General features: G+C 35.0%; 1 protein-coding gene across 1 annotated transcript in view; it reads right to left on the bottom strand.

Annotated features, from left to right (window-relative positions):
• LRP1B (LDL receptor related protein 1B) overlaps nt 1-20,651 on the bottom strand; it is a 1,676,205-nt gene that overhangs the window by 593,915 nt on the left and 1,061,639 nt on the right. The window contains exon 33 of the mRNA XM_068543688.1: nt 4,388-4,537. Coding sequence (XP_068399789.1) covers nt 4,388-4,537 — 150 coding nt within the window. The remainder of the gene's footprint in view (nt 1-4,387; nt 4,538-20,651) is intronic.

Below are 20,651 nucleotides of genomic sequence, written 5' to 3'. Positions count from 1 at the left end.
ACATTTGGAAAAAGAAAATTGACAAGGTCATTCTTTAAAATCGGGAAGAATTTGGTGTTTAAAGTTTATAGGCTAGTCAGCTTATATCAGCTAACTGGAACGGTATTTTAGTTAGTTTGGATTGCTCTAACAAAAATACCATAGACTGAGTGACTTAAACAACAGAACTTTATTTCTCACAGTTCTGGAGACTGGAGTCCAAGATCAGGATGTCAGCACTTACTTGCTGTAATCTCACACCGCAGAGAGGCAAGCTCTCTGGTCTCTTCTGAGAAGGACACTAATCCCATTATGGAAGCTTGAATGTCATGACCTAATTACCTCCCAAAGGCCCCGCCTCCTAGTGCCATCCCATTAGGGCTCCAACATATGAATCTGGGGGAACACGAACATTCAGTCCAGAGTAAACGGTGTTAAGAGTCCTCATCAAACAGCCATTGTATACGATGTGTAAATCACTTCTGACCAAGTGACTCACTGGAGAAAAGGTGAATCACAGACAATAGTGTATTTGAACCATGGTCAACTTAAAAGATGTCTAACCTGGTAAATTATCAGAATCACCTGTGAAGGTTTATTTTGATATAATTAAATTACTTTAAAAATATTTTTAAAAAACAAAGCATTTAAAAACATAACACAAAATCTGAAAACCAAATGAACAACTAAAACAGTTTTTGTTGGTTCACATTCCTTCATTCTTCTGGGCCATTCAACCTAAAACCTAAAATTTTATATACTTTTTTACCTTTTTATATCCTTTTTTATCTCTTTTCCCTGCTTTGTCCTTTTTTTCTCTTTTTTTGGTCCTTAACAGTTACCTATAATTCTACGCATTTTCCATCCTCCTTAGTGTGTCTTCCTTGCTTTTCTGCAAATTTGATGAAGTTAGGATTCTCACCAACATATATAGCAGTGCCTGGCATGTGGTAGGCACTAGTGAATATACGTTGAAAGAATGAATGGAAACGAGTGTCCATTGCTGTTAGGGTGCAAGCTCTACATTTAGAAGTTACATTTCCTTGTCAACAGTTGAACTCAAATAAGAAGTTGACCTCACATTCGTATGCTCTTCATTTGTATATACCTCAGGCAGAATACAAGGTCTGGTCAAACAAGACCACAAAAGCTTGGTGAGAAATCATATGTCCGCTCACCTCTGTAAATTATGCCAGCTCTCCCAGATTATTATTATTTTTCTCTACCAAGTCCCCTCCAATGGTACAACTGCGCATTAGCTGCCTTAGCTCCATCCTTTTCACTCTACAATTCAACATGACCAGCATAAAAGATGACTGAACCAGAGGTGGTAACTAGGTGGTGCCACTGGGATGAATCAAGCACACAGATGATTGTTGTGGTGTTTTTGTTATTTGTTAGTCTTCTTGGTTTGTAGAGTGTTAGCCTTCACAGTTAGCCTATATGTGCAGTATGTTGGCCTGCATAGTATTTTTGTAATGTGATAATTTTGTAACATTTTTAAATTTCGAGATTTAAAAAACAACAACAACAACAACAACAAACCTAGATTTCTTGCTTCTCATGAAAAATGAAATGTCTGGCACAACCTGTTAATGTTCCTTATGGCAAAAAATAAGTGGAAGTGAGAAGTGTTCTACCTCAAGTGGGCCATTAGCTTTCTCCGGTTTTATACTTTCTGCCACCCTCAAGTAAGTCTAGATACTGAAGTCTAGACTCAGTTGCTACTTACTATTATGTTGAACCACTGGATTTTATCACACCTGACACACTTTACTATTTATAACTTGCCTCACTCTATTAAATAAGTATTTGAATTTGTGAATCTATTCATAAATGAATGAGTTCTATAGATGGAATTACATGAATTAGTTATCTATTGCTGTATAACAAATTAACCCCAAAATTCAGTATCTTAAAACAATAAACATTTATTGTCACATAGTTTCTATGGATCAGGAATCTGGGAGCCACTGTGTGGGTGGTGCTGGTTTGGAGTCTCTCTTGAGGTTGCTGTAATGCATTGGCTTTGGCTGAGTCAACTGAAATCTTGACTGGGCTGGAGGCTCTGCTTTCAAGATGGCTCACTCATATGGCTATTGACTAGAGGTCTCAGTTCCTTGCTGTGTGGACTTCTCCACTGGGCTGCTTGTGGGACCTCATAACTTATCACCTGGCTTTGCCCCGAGTGAGTGACCCAAGAGAGAGAGGGCAAGGAGGAAGGCTCATGCCTTTTATGACCTCATCTCCAAAGTCAAACGCCATCACATTTGCCTTACTTTATTTATTAGAAGTGAGTCACTAAGTCCAGCCTGCGCTCAAAGGGAGGGAAGTTAAACTCTACTTCTTGAAAGAAGTATCATAGGGTTTGTGAAACTTAGATGTAGCAATCTTGGTCTTTGGGTCTTGGACTTGATTGAATCATCAAATAATTGCTTTATTTTAACCTAGGTATTACCAAATACCTACTGCTTTACCTAATTTTAATATTTCAAAGCTCCTTTCAGTTTATTTTGTATATACTATTCCAAGTAAAACTGGGAACCCCCCAGTTACAAGTCATAACATTTTAAGTTTAAAAAATTGTGAAATGTTTCCAAAGAGATTATTAACTCAATTTTAGGAAAACCACTCCTAAATTTTAGTGAAACACAAACTTTCAGTTACTTATCATCCATCACCTAGGTAGTCTGAGGAGCTGGCATATAACTGATCATTTCATATTACAATTATTTCTTTGTTCCTGGATGTGCAATTTCAGTATCACTGTAGGCAAATTTCTTCTTAAACATTTGTAGCTGTAATCATCAGTAATCCCCTGGATAGTGGTAAGGTTCTCCTTTTTTTACCTTTTTTTATTGTCTTTTTTATATGACTATACTATTCAGCCTCAGCAGGAAGCAGGTCATCATCACACTTTATACCATCCCCAAAGAGAAAGAGTAGAGAGGTTCTGAAAGAAGGGGGAATCTGAACAGAAGGGCAAATCCAGAGACCAGCTAGGGAACTTCAGAAAGTAGAAGTTCCTCTCCTGCTTCTCTATGGTGATGTCCTTTACATTTTAAGCCTTCAAACTGCAGATATATTTTGATATGTCCAGTTAATGTATTGACAGTAGAGGTATTAATAGGTTTCTTTATTTTTTATCTTTCAGTGTTAATCAAATTATGGTGGCAGGGAGAAGTGCAGATACATAACAATTCACTTGTTAAAAGAATTTTAATTTACTCAAGATCGGTTCCCATATGGCACTGATGTCAAATAAGATTCACAGCTCTGATCCAATATATGCTTAATGATTTCATCCAAGCTTTGTCTCTTCTATTTTATTAGGAAACAAAACTAACTGACTTTATTTTTTTGCTAAAATGGACTACTCCATTTTTTGAGATTTTGTTCATAGCATTGAGTTCTGTAAGTTTAGTACTCATTTCCTACTCATAGCAGGGTCGGTAGCAATCATGTTAGCAGAAATAAATTTTTATAAAGCCTACATTTTTCTATGAGGCAATGATTTTTATAGTATATAAAGTTTGTGATATATATATGTGTATATATTCACTAAAAGTCAATGACATCTCTTGAAATGTTATGACATATTTTTATCATGCTTCCTCTAACTTACTGGGTTCCTTGGCTATATTATTTACTAGTTTGGGTTGATTTCACGAAGTATATTGGAATTCAATTTTTGAAAACGTAGTGTGGGTGTTGACTGGGGATTGTTGCAGTTTACCAAACCACTTTCAGAATTTAAACTCTGCTGTTTTTACTCAGGTGATTAAAAAAATGTAAAAATACACATACAACAAAATTGTCTTGTTAACTTGGTAAAGCTGGGTAATACAAAATAACCTTATTTTCTTATTGCCTTATAAGACAATTGTAAATAAATCCTACTCTAAAATAACCACTAGTCAGGTATAATCTTTGTGTGTGTGTGTGTGTGTGTGTACATATAAAGAATTTTTGTGGAAGAATAATTTAAATCATTGGTCAACAACACTGTGGCCTTGTTTCTTCAATTGTCTGTGTAGATCAATCTATCCTTTATAAGCAGAGATAAGATTTTACCTTATTGTGACAAATACACAAGGTCCTTGCACTTTAGAACACTATAGTAGAACACAGAAAATAATCGTAAAATAATACCAAAAGTAATAATACCCCAAGCATCAATAACAGTGAAGTTATTATTGCTAATAGCACTAAGTCACTGATCTGGATAATCTTTTAAGTTTGTTTGCTAAGGTTAAAAAAAGAAAAAGAAAAGAAAAACTCTCCTAGAGATGTGAAATTTGAATGTGCTTCTGGTGTTAATGGAGCAGTCTTTTCTAAGCTTTAACAGGTCATAATTAATCAACCCCAATCACTACAAGCATCCTAGCTATAGTACCACTGTACTTACCCATGATGGTTAGGGCTGTAGCTTTTGTTAATTCTTCTTTCATTGACTCTATTACTTCTAAATTACCACCATCCAGGTTGCATCTGTTTATGGTTCCATTTCCTGAACTGATCCAATAAAGTTTGTTTTCCATGTAGTCTATTGATAGTCCTGTAATTAAATTATACAATTTAAACATAACGGTAGCCACTTAAATTGTAATATTCACCTAGCACTGGGTTTGGGGGGAAAAATCAGTTTCAGGCTTAGATTTTTGTCTTTAAAAATAAGATCTGGCTAACAGGGAGATATACACACACTGTTTTAACTATTAGTCAAATAATATACTTCTAGAGACACAGTGGTTATCTCTGTTATCATAACAATTTTATGACATTAAGAGGAATGACTGTTCCATTTTACAGATAAGGAAAATAATACCTAGAATAGTTAAGAAATCTATTTGTGGCCATAGCTAGTAAGTGGACATTCCGGAAATTTTAAGAAAGTTTCTGTTTCTAAACTGAGTGTCTGCCCTCTTCATTACGCTGCTTTGCCTCAGAAAGTTTTAATGTGTAATAGTCATTTGGGATACTTATTAATGATATTTATAATTTCTCCTTTACTTTTAGTAAAAGTTACCTTAGAAAGTTATAGATTTAAATTGGTGTTTTCAGTAGTTTTCAAGTAAATCCAAAGGTAGGAGAATTTCAATAATTAGTAATTTCACTGAAGCATGGCAGTGAATTGGGCTCATATAGGAGATGCCATTGAGAAACAAACCATACAGCAAGTAAGTAAACCAAGCCAATGGCTTAAGACCATTGTACTACTACATGGCACAGTGTGTCACTGTAAGTTAGCTTTTTGTAGTTTATGAACAATTACATACATTATAGGGGTGTTCATGGTTTTCAAAGGTATCAGGACATGTAAATTTTGATGCCAAGGGTATACATCTAATTAATTACAGGCATTCTCAGTAGGCTTATGATCTACATTATAACAGTAACACTGTGGCTCCATGTTGGTCTTCTGTGACCCACAACTACTTATGAAAAAGCACATGTGGGCACATCCTCAGGCATACAATAAATAAACTGTTTCTGGGATCTCCCTCACAGAATGTAGTGAACAAACTACAAAAAATTCCCTTCCCTATTAAAAAAAAAAAAAATCTAAGATGAAGCAAAGGAAAGAAAGAAGAAAGGAAGACAAGAAGGAAGAAAGAAGGAAGACAACTGGAGAGAACCATAAGAGTTCAAGTACATTGAGAAAGTGATACCATATCCAAAATATTCTCAACTACAGTTAGTCCCAATCCAGAGAGTGGACCAGTTTTCAGCAAGTAGCAATAATAAAATAAGCCTATACAATATACCAGCTATTTACTGACTTATTGGTATGTTTTCTTAACAAAAGTCTGGGAGGTTCACCAGAAAAATCACAATGCATAAAATTAGACACTGCAGGGAGAAAATTTTCAGATTTTTTTTTTTTTGATAACCACTGTGGGTAATTGGCTTTAATTACTATGAAAAAAATAATCAAATAAAAACTATCACAGCCGTATTCTATGATATAATATTTTCATGGTGAAAATCATTCATCATTCAATTTTTTTTATGAGAGAAAGTTTGGTTATTCTACAGGTACTTCCTAAGCCACCTCCATCTATCTTTTCTGGTATTAATAAATCCTGGTTTAGACAGCTTAATTTTCAGACACGGTCTATTTTACCTTCTACTTAGTTGACCATCTAAAGCACATAATTCCATCTTTAAACAGCAATGAAGCATATCTTTACTATAGATTTATGGTACAAAATATAACCCCAAACTTTCTACTGCCAGATTTTCAGCAAGTATCAAATTAATGAATACATTTATGAAAAATTCCCTTTAAGAAAAGTTACCTATCTCCCTGTGTATTCCAAACTTTACCTCTCAATCAAGCCAAACCATCAGAGTGTTATCTGCATTTGTAGATTGCTAAGTTTTTGTCCCTCATCTGAATCTCTTGCTGAATTGAACTTTGGCATTGTGCCCTTGGTTTAAATGAAAGATGGTATAAGAACTAGCCATAGGAAACCCACTGTAATACTTGCCAGGATATAGTATCTGAAATAATATATCACAGTGTGACCTCTTTATATAAGGACCCATGGGAGAAATCTCTTTCAGGACTCAGTGCCAGAAAAAGCTTTATGCGGAAAATATAAAATTGTAACTGATCATATTTCTGTCTTTGCTTTGGCTGCAAAGAAACTGAAGAGTCAGATTTGTGACCCATCTCTGGCAATTGTAAAGGAATTGCATTTATACCACAAACTTCACTTCTGGCTTCAACAGGCTAATCGATTATTTTCCTTCACCTTGATTTTTAAAATCAATATTCTTATCTGTTCCATCTTAGGGAATGTGTTTGTTTAAGTTTCTTCAACTCCTTTTTGTAAGCAGAGGGTACATACTGAATACGCTCAACTCCAGATTAACCCACAATATCAGAATTTTCTCATCTACCTAATACTCTGCAGTTTCTAGACCCGAACTTAGGTTTTGTAAAGCAGTTATAAAGAGCAGAGAAGTTGCAGAGTTTGGGTCAGAGTTCCCCAGTTTTTACTGCTGAACATCTTTGTTCCTGGACTGTGCGTGCTGAGAGGAAAGAAGCTGTTGTCACTGTGAGCTTTTCACCTTCAGCGCTGAGCATGATGCCTAGAGCAGAGAAGAAAATTTATAAACACTGAATGAAGGCGTGGGTTATTTAATTAACTCCACTAGGAAAATCATAAGTTGTCTTCAAGGAGTTCTGCCTAGTAAAGTTGAATTATCCCCACGACAGAATTTTTCTAATATACTACTTATGTCCATGTATTATGAAAATAGGGAGGAAAGGCAATGATTCAATAGAGCTACTTGGTATGGCTTATATTTTTTTACATCAATGTTAATACAAAATAGTTTAGGATTAATAGTTTTAAGGTTTACAGGAAAAAAAAATTAAAGTTCCTATTTTAATCTATATATGTATGTGATATGTCACCTAGCCACCTACATATACCTTCTCTCCTGTCAGATATATTAGCTTAACCCCAGAATGCCCTTGAGCATGTTTATTTCCAGGTGTTTACAAGAGAGAATTGAAATATTTTAAAAATCCTATTATGAATTCAAGAAACTGATGATATACGTTTTAAATTCATAGATGAGCATGTTTAGAAGTACATATTTATAAACTTCATTAATATAAATGTTTTTACATAAGATTTTTAAACTTTGTTATTACGCTTAGGTCTTAATAACATTGAAGAATTAATTGGTATCCAGCTATTGGAATAATTTCTGAATCAGATCTCTGCTGTGCTATTTCAAAAGATAAATCATTAAGCAGTAAACTAATAGTGGTTTTGATGCAATTGAAGCTACTCAGTGATTTTAGCACACTAAGTCAAGAGCCATGAGAAAACAGATCAAATATAAGCATGTCTATAAAACTGTCCTGGAATCTGTGCAGAGAAATATAATTACGTCTGTACTAGAAGATCCTCAGAATGGGTAACAAAGATTAAAAAATCTTCAAAAGGGCTGTAAGGTCTGTCTGAAGAATATGCCATTAGTAATATAGAGTCATTTCTGCCAGACATATTTATTTTTAAAATCATCTGGATCTGGTAATCAAAAGAGAAAATCGAGATTAAATAATATAATAGGTATATCAATGGAAGGAAAGTCATCACCTAAACTGAAAAACCTTCATGAAAAGAAAAACCTACCTTTTTACCTATCTTTTCTATTATTATAAAAATGCAGAGGTAATCCATCTGCTTTGATTCTAACATTCGTTATTTTAAACCAAAGATTTCACTTAATATTTTATTTGAACATTTTGATTTAAACCAGCTTATTTTTTAATTTAGACAATGTAACTTGTGAAAATTATGTAACTGCTCTCATAGTAGGAACATTCCATACACTGATATAAGACACAACTACACATTTTTAAAAAATATAATATAATCTAACTATATTTTCCATATATCACTAAAAAAATTAAGTCCATTAAGTTTTAAGTGTTGTTACAATTGAGACTGGAAAGTTCATTTTTATGTGTCTCATTTCTTTTCTTTTTTATATCACTCAAAATAAAATCAATATACCATGCAATGTGGAATTAAAACAAAAATGCAAATATATAGAAACATTTTTTTAAATTGAGGCTTTCTAGGGATAGTAACTATCTAATTTTTTCCATCACTTGTCAAATTTAATTTCAAAATTTTCATCCCTAGCAGTGCATTATAACTATCTGGAAAGCTATTAAAAATACCGATCCCAATCACAGAAATTCTAATTTAATTGGTTTATGTTGGTCCCAGGCATCAGTATTTTTAAGAAATCTCTCCAGGTCATTTTGGAATACAAAATTTAAGAAATTTCTTTTAAACACTGCATATTTTTGTAATCTTTTAAATTTGAATTTTTAAAAAGTTCAATGAGGCCTTTTAAATTTTGCTGGAAAGTGGGTCATGATGAGATCTTTGGAGACAGAGGAATACTAAAGATGTAGATAGGGAAAAAAACATACTATGGATATTTAAATGTAGATGATTAACTTCAAGGCCTCTAGACACGTATAAATAACATTGAAATCTTCTAAATATTTTCTTTGTAGTGTTATCTTCAGACAATAGAACACAACTTCTGCTTCTGGAATTGTGAAAGTTGTAGAAACTGGCTATTGAAAACACAAAAAACGGGAAAATATTGTAAAGTTGTATGGCCTACTATACTTGTAGAATAATTATAATGTTCTGGATATTCCAAAATGGAGATCTTTTCAGAGTACACCAAAACAGCCATGATTATTCCTGGGGCAGCACTTTCTCTGAAACATTGAACTTTTAGCTTCAAAGGACCATTGTTATTCCATGGAGAAGTAGAATAGGATTAATTGCCTACTCACAATTAGGCTATCTCAAGAAATGCTTTATCCCTTCTGAGAATACTTAGATTTTGTAAGTTAAAGAATAAATATCCTGACAGGTGTGAAGTGATACCTCATTGCAGTTTTGATTTGCATTTCTCTAATAATTAGTGATGTTGAGCATCTTTTCATGTGCCTCTTGGACATCTGTATGTCTTCTTTGGTGATACGTCTATTTAGGTCTTCTGCCAATTTTTTAATTGAATTGCTTGTTTTTTTGATATTGAACTCCATGAGCTCCATGAGTATATTTTGGAGATTCATCCTTTGTCCGTTGTTTCATTTGCAAATATTTTCTCCCATTCTGAGGGTTGTCTTTTCGTCTTGTTTATGGTTTATGGGGTTGGGGAAGGGGAAGCTGGGGCGAAGTGAGAGTAGCATCGACATATATACACTACCAAATGTAAAATAGATAGCTAGTGGGAAGCAGCAGCATAGCACAGGGAGATCAGCTCAGTGTTTTGCGATGACCTAGAGGGGTGGGATAGGGAGGATGGGAGGGAGGCTCAAGAGGGAGGGGATATGGGGATATACGTATATGTATAGCTGATTCACTTTGTTGTACAACAGAAACTAACACAGTATTGTGAAGCAATTATATTCCAATAAAGATCTATTAAAAAAAAAGAATAAATATCCTGAGGAAGCCCAAATTACTGTTTGTGTCCCTGGATTCTCTCACTTGTGGAAGTGAACACAAATATTAACTGAGCGTCTAAGCGTCTCTGGGTTGATCTGACAGAAGGCTAGGTAGCCTTTAGTGGCTACACACTCACTTCACCATTGTGAGGTTGTAATAATAAGAATAATTGCCTCATATCCTAGTGTCTGGCACATAGATGTACTTAATAAATGCTACCTATTTATTAGTAGTATAGGTTTTTGTATTTCCCTTTCAAGCTAAAATCCTATTTTTAAAATTTACAACCATCTCTCTGGTAATCCCTACAACTGATAATTTTGAGATAATTTAATAATGAGAAATACTCAGATTGTGCACTTAATTTTTAATACAGTATTTTCTCAATTATACAGATACATCAAAATTAGATATGTTTGTTCTACAAAAGCCAATCAGAAATATGCTTCAGCCTAGGACAAAGTATTTGCAATCCATATATCCATCAAAAGACTAGGATCTTGAAAAGAACTCTCAAAACTCAATAGTTTAAAAAAAATCGAATTATAAAATGGGGAAAATAAATGAACAGAAATCTCACAGAAGATATACATATGGCAAGTAAGTACATGAAAAAGATCTTCAATGTCACAGGAAAATGCAAACTAAAATGACAATGAGTATCACTACACACTCATAAGAATGACTACAATAAAGCTAGTGACAAAAATAAATGCTGGCAAAGATGCAGGAAAAAACTATATCACTGACACATTGCTGGTTGGAATATAAAATGGTACTGGAATGGTTCTGGAAAAGAACTGGGCAGTTTCTTATGAAACTAAGCATATTATTACCATAGGTCCCACTAATTGCACTCCTGGGAATTTATCCCAGAGAAATGAAAATGGATGTTCACACAAAAACTTGTACATGAATGTTTATAACAGCTTTATTTGTAGTAGTCATGAAACGGAGCAGGACCCTATGGGCCTCCTGGGCACAAAAGCCTTTCTGTGTCCCCTTCCCTGAGTTCCAAAGGGCAGGTTCAAACAGCTGCTAATCAGGGAAGGGAGGGGATGTGGAGATAAGGAAGCAGTCAAGAGACAATAGTGCAGTCTTGGGGCAGCGTCCTGGTTCCCCCTCAAGGGACACACATAACATTATCTTTGAGCTCTTCTGCAGAACTAAAGCCCCCACCAAATGGAAGACGTTACCTGCTTGACGAAGCACTCTTCATTCCAGAGAAGGTCTGAACTGAAGGAATGCGGGCCCTGCACTTACCGTACCCTCATCTTAATCAGCAACCCTGCCCCAGGACTATAAGACTCCTCACGCTGCCTCCCCCCCCCCCCCCCCCCCCGCAAGGTGGAGACACACAGTTTTGAGGGCATTAGCCTGCTGTGGGCCCCCTTTGCCTGGCAAAGTAATAAAGCTATTCTTTTCTACTTCACCCAAAACTCTGTCTCCGAGATTTAATTCAGTGTCGGCATATGGAGGCCGGATTTGGCTTCAGTCAAAAAATGGAATCATCCCATTTCCTTCAACAGGAGAAGGTTTAGGTAAACTGTGGTATGTACATACCATGGCATACTACTCAGCGTTAAAAAGGAAAGAAAACAACAACAACAACAACAAACTATTGATACATGCAACAATTTTGATGACTCTACAAGGATAAATGCTGAGTGGAAAAAAGTCAACCCAAAAGCTTACATACTGTATGATTCCACTTATATAACATTTTAAAATGACAAAATTTTAGAAATGGAAGATAGTGTGGGGAGGAAAAAAAGGGGGAGGAGGGGGTAGGTGTGGTTATAAAAGGGCATCAGGAAGGGTTGTTGTGATATTGGGATTATTCATTATCTTATTTTGCTTTTTTTTTTTTCCATCCACTTATCCACAGAACTCAGTTCAATTTATTCAGTATTTTGACTCTGATATTGGATACAGCAACCTATACATGTTATAAAATTGTACAGATCTAAATATACAAACACACAAATGAATACTAATAATACATAATCTGATAAGATTGGTGGATTGTATTAAGGTCAATATCTGAGTTGTAATATTTTCCTGTAGTTTTACATAATATTCCAATCGGGGAAAATTAGATAAAGTATACATGGAACCCCTCTGCATTATTTTTTATAACTGCATGTGAATCTAAAATTACCTCAATAAAAATTTCAATTAAAAAATATTATTCAACAAAAAGTTGGGTATGTAGGGCATCAGAATATGCCACTCCAAAATAGACCTCTTTGGTTTAAAGATTATTTTGTCCTGAAGATAATTAAGAAACAACAGACACCAAAAATCAAAGCTCTCTACCCTCCCTTTTTGCTGAAAGCGGGCTTAGCCTCTTAATCACCAGAGACAGGTCTAGATTTACCAGCCCAGAGACAGCAATGAGAGGAATCTACGTAACAAAAGTTACCGAAATGACCCTTATCTTTCCTTAGTTTTCCTCATGTATTTACCTTCTCATAGTACGCCTTCCTTGAAAGTCTAAAACCTTTTTCCTTTATCTTTTTATTTCTCCACAAATTTATTGTTCTTTGGTAAGATGCTATATAAGCACAAGTTCTAACCACTCCTTTGAGTTACTCTTCAATGAGTTTCTCTCACATGTATGTGTGCTATGCCAGTTAATAAACTCTGTTTTTCTCTTTTTAATTTGTCTTTTGTCAGTCTAATTTCCGGGGCCCTAGCCAGAGAACCTAGGATAGAGGAAATAATTTTTTGGTTTTTTTCTTCTACTGCAAGTATCTATATCGCCCTTATCTTGACTTGATCTAAAGTATTCCTTGAAATAATCCTCTCAATTCACTCCACTTTAAGAAGTCACTGATGGGGCTTCCCTGGTGGTGCAGTGGTTAAGAATCTGCCTGCCAATGCAGGGGACACGGGTTCGAGCCCTGGTCCAGGAAGATCCCACATGCCGCAGAGCAACTAAGCCCATGCACCACAACTATTGAGCCTGTGCTCTAGAGCCTGCGAGTCACAACTACAGGGCCCACGCACCACAACTACCAAAGCCTGCGTGCCTAGAGCCCATGCTCCGCAACAAGAGAAGCCACCACAATGAGAAGCGCCCGCACCACAAAAAAGAATAGCCCCCACTCGCCGCAACTAGAGAAAACCTGTGCTCAGCAACGAAGACCCAACACAGCCAAAGATAAATAAATAAATGAATTTAAAAAAAAAAGTCACTGATGACACACAGTTACAGACCTAAGTTAATTAGTTCCTTATTGCTTATTGTATCAAGTTAGGATTTCAGCATCTCCTCCATTCTCCCTCACATAAATCATTTCACTTGGGACAATTTATCTTATATTTCAAGCTCTTAATGTCCCAAGCTCTTACTTGGGACAATTTATCTTATAGTTCAAGCTGTTAAAATTATGTGCCTTGTGAAAATAACATGTAAAATTAGAGGAAAACCAGAGTCAGTGACAGTTTATTTCTTAAGAAGTATTTTGTTCTAAAAGATCATTTTTATAATTTCCCTAAGCTATATTTATAGCTTGATAGGTAAAATAGAGCAAACTATTTTTAAAAGCACTGAATTGTGTCATTTGAATATTTTAAAATTATAGTTCCTGTCAATATTATCCTAAATATTCCCTTGTATTAGATATTTTTTCCCCAGACACACAGAATAATTCAGTTTTTTAGATATATCATGATTTTGTGCCTTTTAAGCCTGTTTTTTTTTCCTACTAAGAATAAGGAAAGCCCCTTCTTCCATCATACCTTAAAAACAAAAGCATATGTTTCCTTCAAGGTCCAGTTGAAGTTACAAAATATCACTGATTTGGTTACAATTCATTCCTCTATTTTTCTTTCTCACCAAGAATTAGTTGTTCAATTTTTATAGTGTCTACTTACATTATCTTTATGGTGTCTAGAAACAGTACTCACAAACAATATTGGTTTTTGTTGTTGTGTAACTCTACTAAAGGTCTCATCAAATGGTTTATATTTCTGTCTTTTTCCTTTACTGGATTATGACTTTGATAATGTGTCCCAGGTTTTATTTTCAGACTCTGGAACCTAGTATACACTTCATAACCTTTTTTTTTAATAACTTTTTTTTTTACACTTCATAACATTTGAATGAGTAAATGATCAGATTAAAAAATGTAACAAATTTAAATTATTTGTGTGTATATGAATGTGTAATTTTAATATCAGTTTGTTAATTCCTCCATTCTTTTTGGTAACCTATTATTATCATTTCTTTTGGGGTGCATAGCTCTATATGTTGATTAAGCTTCATACATAATAAATGTAACTGTGCTGAGTAATAAGTATATATATAACTGCATTACATCAAGCAAGGTAACATATCCAGAAATTTGTTTTAACCTTACTTTTAAAAACTGAGGTCCTTGGGACTTCCCTGGTGGCGCAGTGGTTAAGAATCCACCTGCCAATGCAGGGGACATGGGTTCGAGCCCTGGTCCGGGAAGATCCCACATGCCACGGAGCAACTAAGCCCGTGTGCCACAACTACTGAGCCTGTGCCCTAGAGCCCGCGAGCCACAACTACTGTGCCCACGTGCTGCAACTACTGAAGCCCATGCACCTAGAGCCTGTGCTCCGCAACAAGAGAAGCCACCACAATGAGAAGCCCTCACACCACAACGAAGAGTAGCCCCGGCTCGCTGCAACTAGAGAAAGCCCGCACGCAGCAACGAAGACCCAATGCAGCCAAAATAAATAAATAAATTTACTAAATAAAAAAATAATTATTAAAAAAAAAAGAAATGAGAAATTGTCATAAATTAAAAAAAAAATTGAGGTCCTTGAGTTCTTTTGATATGGTAAACAGTGTTTATGAATATTATCCATGAATAGATTTAAAAATCCACATATAAGGGTTAGAATGATTAAACAATAAAAAAATGTTTGGTAGGTTTCAAGAAGGTGTACTTGAAGGTTGAGTAAACAAATGACTTTTGGTTGAGATTACATTTATTTATTTTTGGCTGAGTTGGGTCTTTGTTGCTATGCGCAGGCTTTCTCTAGTTGCTGTGAGCAGGGGCTACTCTTCCTTGTGGTGCGCAGGCTTCTCATTGTGGTGGCTTCTCTTGTTGCGGAGCACGGGCTCTAGGCGCGCGGGCTTCAGTAGTTGTGGCTCGCGGGCTCTAGAGCACAGGCTCAGTAGTTGTGGCACACGGGCTTAGTCGCTCCGCGGCATGTGGGATCTTCCTAGACCAGGGCTCGAACCCATGTCCCCTGCCTTGGCAAGCAGATTCTTAACCACTTTGCCACCAGGGAAGCCCTGGGATTACATTTAAAATGAACAGAAAACATCAAGAAAATAAAATATATAGTTATACTAGATTCTTAAGAATAAGCCATGAAGGGTAATGCTGATTGACAAGCCAATATGCTTTATATGAGGCTTGAGGGATAAAATTCATAATATATAAACATTTTAAACACCGAAATGGCTTTAAGTAGTAAATTAAAGTCCCGTTTTGTAAACTGCTCTAAGCATTTAATGTATCCAAGACAGAGCAATAAATCTTAATTGAAAATATTTAGTTCAACAATGTATAATGGGAATGTTGATTTGTATTTAACAGAAACAAAGTTATTCAGCCCAAACTGCCTGAAGGCTGCAATTACTTGGTCTTCAGTGATACACACTCATAAAATGCCAAGTTGGGTGTTTTGATAAGATCACTATGCACTTCTCTTTCAAGTATGTCATGCATATGGATTTAACAGAAAACAAGTAAGGGAAATCCAGTGAATTAAAATATGAAAACAACTCCACACACTAGAAGGCCTAGTATATCAGTGACATTACTGTTTAAAACATGCATTTAAAGATTCAGAAATAGACTAATTGTGAGGCACCATTGACACAGAGGTGAGACTGGTTCTTGGATACCCCTGGCTGCTTAGAAAAGCTGACTGCAGTGTCCTACTTTGTCCCGCATCTCTCGTGAGTACATAAGCTCTAGATTTTTCTTTCCCACCTTCCACGCTTGAAAGAGTACCAGTTTTATTCCCTGATCTTTGCTTGAGGTCAGGTAATTACTATATGAAATGAGCCTCTCTGGGCATAGCATAATGGTTAAGATTTAATATGACTTTGGAAGCAGATAAACTTGGTTTTGAATCCCAACTCTGCCATTCATCACAGGCAACTCATTTCTTTCAACAAGCCTCGGTTTCTGAATCTATAAACGAAGAGTAAGAAAGTCTTCCAGAAATGATTACCGTGAGATGATTAATGAAAAGCATTTTGCAAGTGCTTAATATATTCTAAATCCGTAACAAGTAGTCACTATAATTATGTTATTTTTGTTGCCAAAGTGACATCCTCATCATATATCCCAGGCTAAGTGCATACAACCACAAAGGTGTAACTTTATAGTGAGAATACAGGTTTCATAAAGGGTGATAGAAAATGATTGTTTTCAGTTGACACTTCCCAGCCTTACGAGACAGAATATTGTTTTTTCTCCTTACATCTTGTACATTTTTTCCATGCATTTTTCTATACATTTTTTCCAAAAATAATTTAAAATCTGACAGTCAATATGCAAAAGGAGAAAAATCAACTGAACAGTAGCTCCTGCTTTCCTAATCACCTAATTTTCTTCATGGAAATGGTTCAGGGAATGCAGTGGGCAGGAGTTTAAGCCAGAGATCACTCAGACAGATTCATCATGAGAAAGTAATTACAATGACTTACTGCAGTGCAAAATATCAGTGAAATTCAATGAGTAAATAACACAGTAACAAATATCCCTATGTATATGAGTATTTCATAGGTATGACAGTCATTGTATACCAACAAAAACAGGTTTGTACTTATTTTTTCACACATTCATATGTTCATTTATAGCACTGAAAAATTCCATTTTATAAATCATCTCAGGGGAATAGTTCTAAAAGAAACTTATAAAGTGGGTTTACAGTGGCATGAATTCTTGAGAGTATTTCAAAAATTCTTCTACTATCAAATGTTTCCTTACGAGACTTAACCTTGATACTACACTAAAAGGCAGTTTAAATTTGTGTATAAACCAAAAAAAAATTTTTTGGTCCACTTATTCACATCACAGCTCTAAATTGTCCATTAAGAGATGGGAAAAAAAAAAAAGAAACAGCCAAAAAAGAACTTTTAGAAAAGAAAACACAATGATCTGAAATACTTCAGTATTTTGTGTAAATTAGTAAACAATATAACTTACTGAATATATTTTAAGAAAGTAGTTCAAGCACACACAGTGAAAATGCTAACTTAAAAAAAAAGTTACTATGCAACATAGTTTTAATCTATTTTAATCAGTATCTACAACACTCTTGAAACCAGCATTGTCTTTACTGGTGCCATTCCTCACAAATAAAGAATTTAAACTGACAATGTAGATAAGACTTTCCTGCTATAAAGTTACTCACCAATAATATTTTTTACAGTTAATTTACAGATAAGAGTCTCTCTAGCCTATTGGGATAGACCAAAAATTGCAATTAACAGGGTTGCAATGAATAAGGGTTACATTCAAAAGAACTTGGTTTTATATTTATACTCTGTGCTAAAAAACAAACAAACAAAACAAAACTTGCCAATAAGTAGATAAATTGACCAATTGATTTCTGTTTGCTCTTTCTTTTTATGAGAAATATCTGAGGTGCTAATGAGAGCTGATGGGGTTCAGGACAGGCCACCCCAAAATGTGCTATTTGGCATATTGATTTTTTTTTTTCTTGTTGATAGTTGTTAATTTTATTTATTTTTTTAACTTTTTATTTTATATTGGAGTACAGTTGATTAACAATGTTGTGTTAGTTTCAGACGTACAACAAAGTGATTCAGTTATACATATACATATATCTATGCTTTTTCAAATTCTTTTCCCAATTAGGTTGTTACAGAATATTGAGCAGAGTTCCCTGTGCTATACAGTAGGTCCCTGTTGGTTATCCATTTTAAATATAGCAGTGTGTACATGTCAATCCCAAACTATCCCTCCCCCCAACCCTTCCCCCATATTGATTATATTGAATTAAAGTTACTTAAGAAACAGCTGGTGAAAGAAAAATACTCTGAGCCTCTTTTGTTTGCCTGAAAGCATGGACTAATTCCCTCATGTGAAGGTATCCTCCCTATACCAGGAAGATAGAAGGCATCCTTATCACCAGAGATAGGGAATTCAAGGCCAAGAAAGCAGTATAAATAAGCTTTGTTACTTCATTATTTTGGAACTGCAAGCCCAAACCCCTTTGTTTTGTCAAATCTTCACAAATAATTGTTTCTTTGTCTAAAAGGTATAAATGCTGCCTGCTTTGGTCACTTCTTTGGGTCTCATTCTTACGGGGCTCTTATACTTACATAATTAATTCTTCTTCTCCTGTTAATCTGCCTTCTGTCAATTTAATTACAGGCATACCTCATTTTATTGCTCTTCACTTTACTGCACTCTGTGGATACTGTGTTTTTTGCAAATTGAAGGTTTGAGTCTACCCTGCATCGAGCAGGTCTATCAGCACCATTTTTCCAACAGCACTTGCCTACTGCATGTCTCTGTGCCACAGTTTGGTAATTCTCACAATATTTCATAATTTTTTATTATTATATTTATTATGGTGATCTGTGATCAGTGGTCGTTGCCATTACCACGATGACTCACTGAAGGCTCAGATGATGGACAGCACTTTTTATCAATAAAGTATTTTTTAATTAAGGTAAGTACATTTTTTTTAAAGACATAATGTTATCACACACTTAAAAGACCACAGTGTGGTGTAAACATAACTTTTATATGTACTGGGAAACCAAAAATTTCGTGTGACTCGCTTTATTGTGATATTTGCTTTATTTCGGTGGTCTGGAACTAAATCTGCAATATCTCTGAGGTATGCCTGCATTAGACCAGCCGAAAGAACCTAGAAAGATAGAGGAAAAAATTTTCCTCTCCTATAGAGCCAAATGGCCACAGGGTTACACAGGCAACATAGGAGAAACAGCAAGAGGAACACATTTACACATGGACAGCACAGTCTGTCATTCAGCATCGCAGAGACCATCAGTCTTAGCACCTGGCTGACATGACTAGTAACCTGAAGTAGAAAGTTACTGGAAGGAACGTGTAAGCAATACTTATTTGTAAATCACATCAAGAACTTCTAGAACAAGATGAGGGCCCAGTTGTCTATTGGTCCTAAGGGGCTATGCTGGGAAGATGCGAAAGCAGAACCCGGTACTTCAAACTTGTTTGCCTCTTAGCATCAGCATCAAGACAATACAGATGTGCATAAAAATTTGCTCATCTCAGAGCCCCACTTGGTTACATATGTTCCTCTGCTAGATTTCTATGGATTCTGTTCTATGTTTATTCTTAACTGAATTCATTTATACGTACTCAATACTGCACACAATCAAATCATTCAAATTTCAGTCTATTGGACCCAATATACTTTCTACTACTACTCCTGATAGGTTCTATTCTTAAAGGCCAGATGTTCTTTTCTTAAGTTTTCCTCATTTAATCCTCATGAGAACTTTACAAAATAGGCATTTTGCCTTGATTTTACAGATGAGGAAAGCAAGTACCACCAAGCTAACAGTAATTTGCTCAAGGTCACTGAGATAAATTCACTTAATGGGATCTAAAATGATTTAGGTTCGTGTGCCCCTAAAGCAAAAGGATAATGTCAAATATTTATCAACAGGCCGAATACAAAATCTGATACTCAATAAAAATTTGTTTATTGAATAAATGAATGTCTGACTCACAAGCCATACTCATTAATGCTGACTTAAGATATGGTTTGTAATAAGGTTCTGGGGTATTTCTGAGAAAATAGTCTATCTTGCACAAATTAAAATTTAACAGTATCATTCTGAATTTATTTTAAAATAATTTTCAAATATAACAATAACTGACATGAAGTAGGCATTTAATATTTGTTACTGGATGCTTAATCATCATCCATACACAGTTAAAAATATCACTTGGTGTATAACACCTGAAGGGCCAACTACAAAGTGTAAATAGTAACACTAATTCTTTTTCATACAAACTTTCTTTATATAAGCTTCATATATAGCTGTTCTTTAATTTATTTTGAGTAGGAAAATGGAAATTTAGTATTAAAGAAGATAAGGTTTTTCCCATTATAAAAACAAGCATATAAATGAACATTTTGGTGTAACCTATAGCTACCACATTACAACGTAAGGACTTTATTTGCTCATACTATTTCAGTCATACTCACTTTTCCGTATTAAATATTCTGAACAACTCCAGATAAGAACCAACTGAATTGCTTTAGTCCAAATTAAGTGCTTTGTATGGGTCCTAATCTTGTAGTGTCCCTTGTTTCTTCTGTTCTATCATCTTCTACACAGAAGTATTAGCATTTCAATTTACCTTTAATTTCTAACACTACCTTGAATTTCAATTGTGTATCAAATCTTAGAACACAGTCCAAAGAAAAGAGTTGTTAATAGTATCATTTTACATCACAAGGTTTATTCTATGGACCACATAAAAAGAATTATTTATTGCAAATCTTGTTGATATTATCCCTTTATTGAATCATCACTATTAAAAATGAGATACTTCAAGAAAGTATACTTCCACAGTTCTAAAGCTAAGAAAAAATTGCTGAAAAGCTTCATGGTATAGTCATTTTACC

The sequence above is a fragment of the Eschrichtius robustus genome, chromosome 5 (assembly GCF_028021215.1).
Source record: "Eschrichtius robustus isolate mEscRob2 chromosome 5, mEscRob2.pri, whole genome shotgun sequence".
In the NCBI taxonomy this organism is placed as follows: domain Eukaryota; kingdom Metazoa; phylum Chordata; class Mammalia; order Artiodactyla; family Eschrichtiidae; genus Eschrichtius; species Eschrichtius robustus.
Note: the sequence above shows the minus strand (reverse complement) of the source record. Positions and strands in the feature narration are given on the sequence as shown.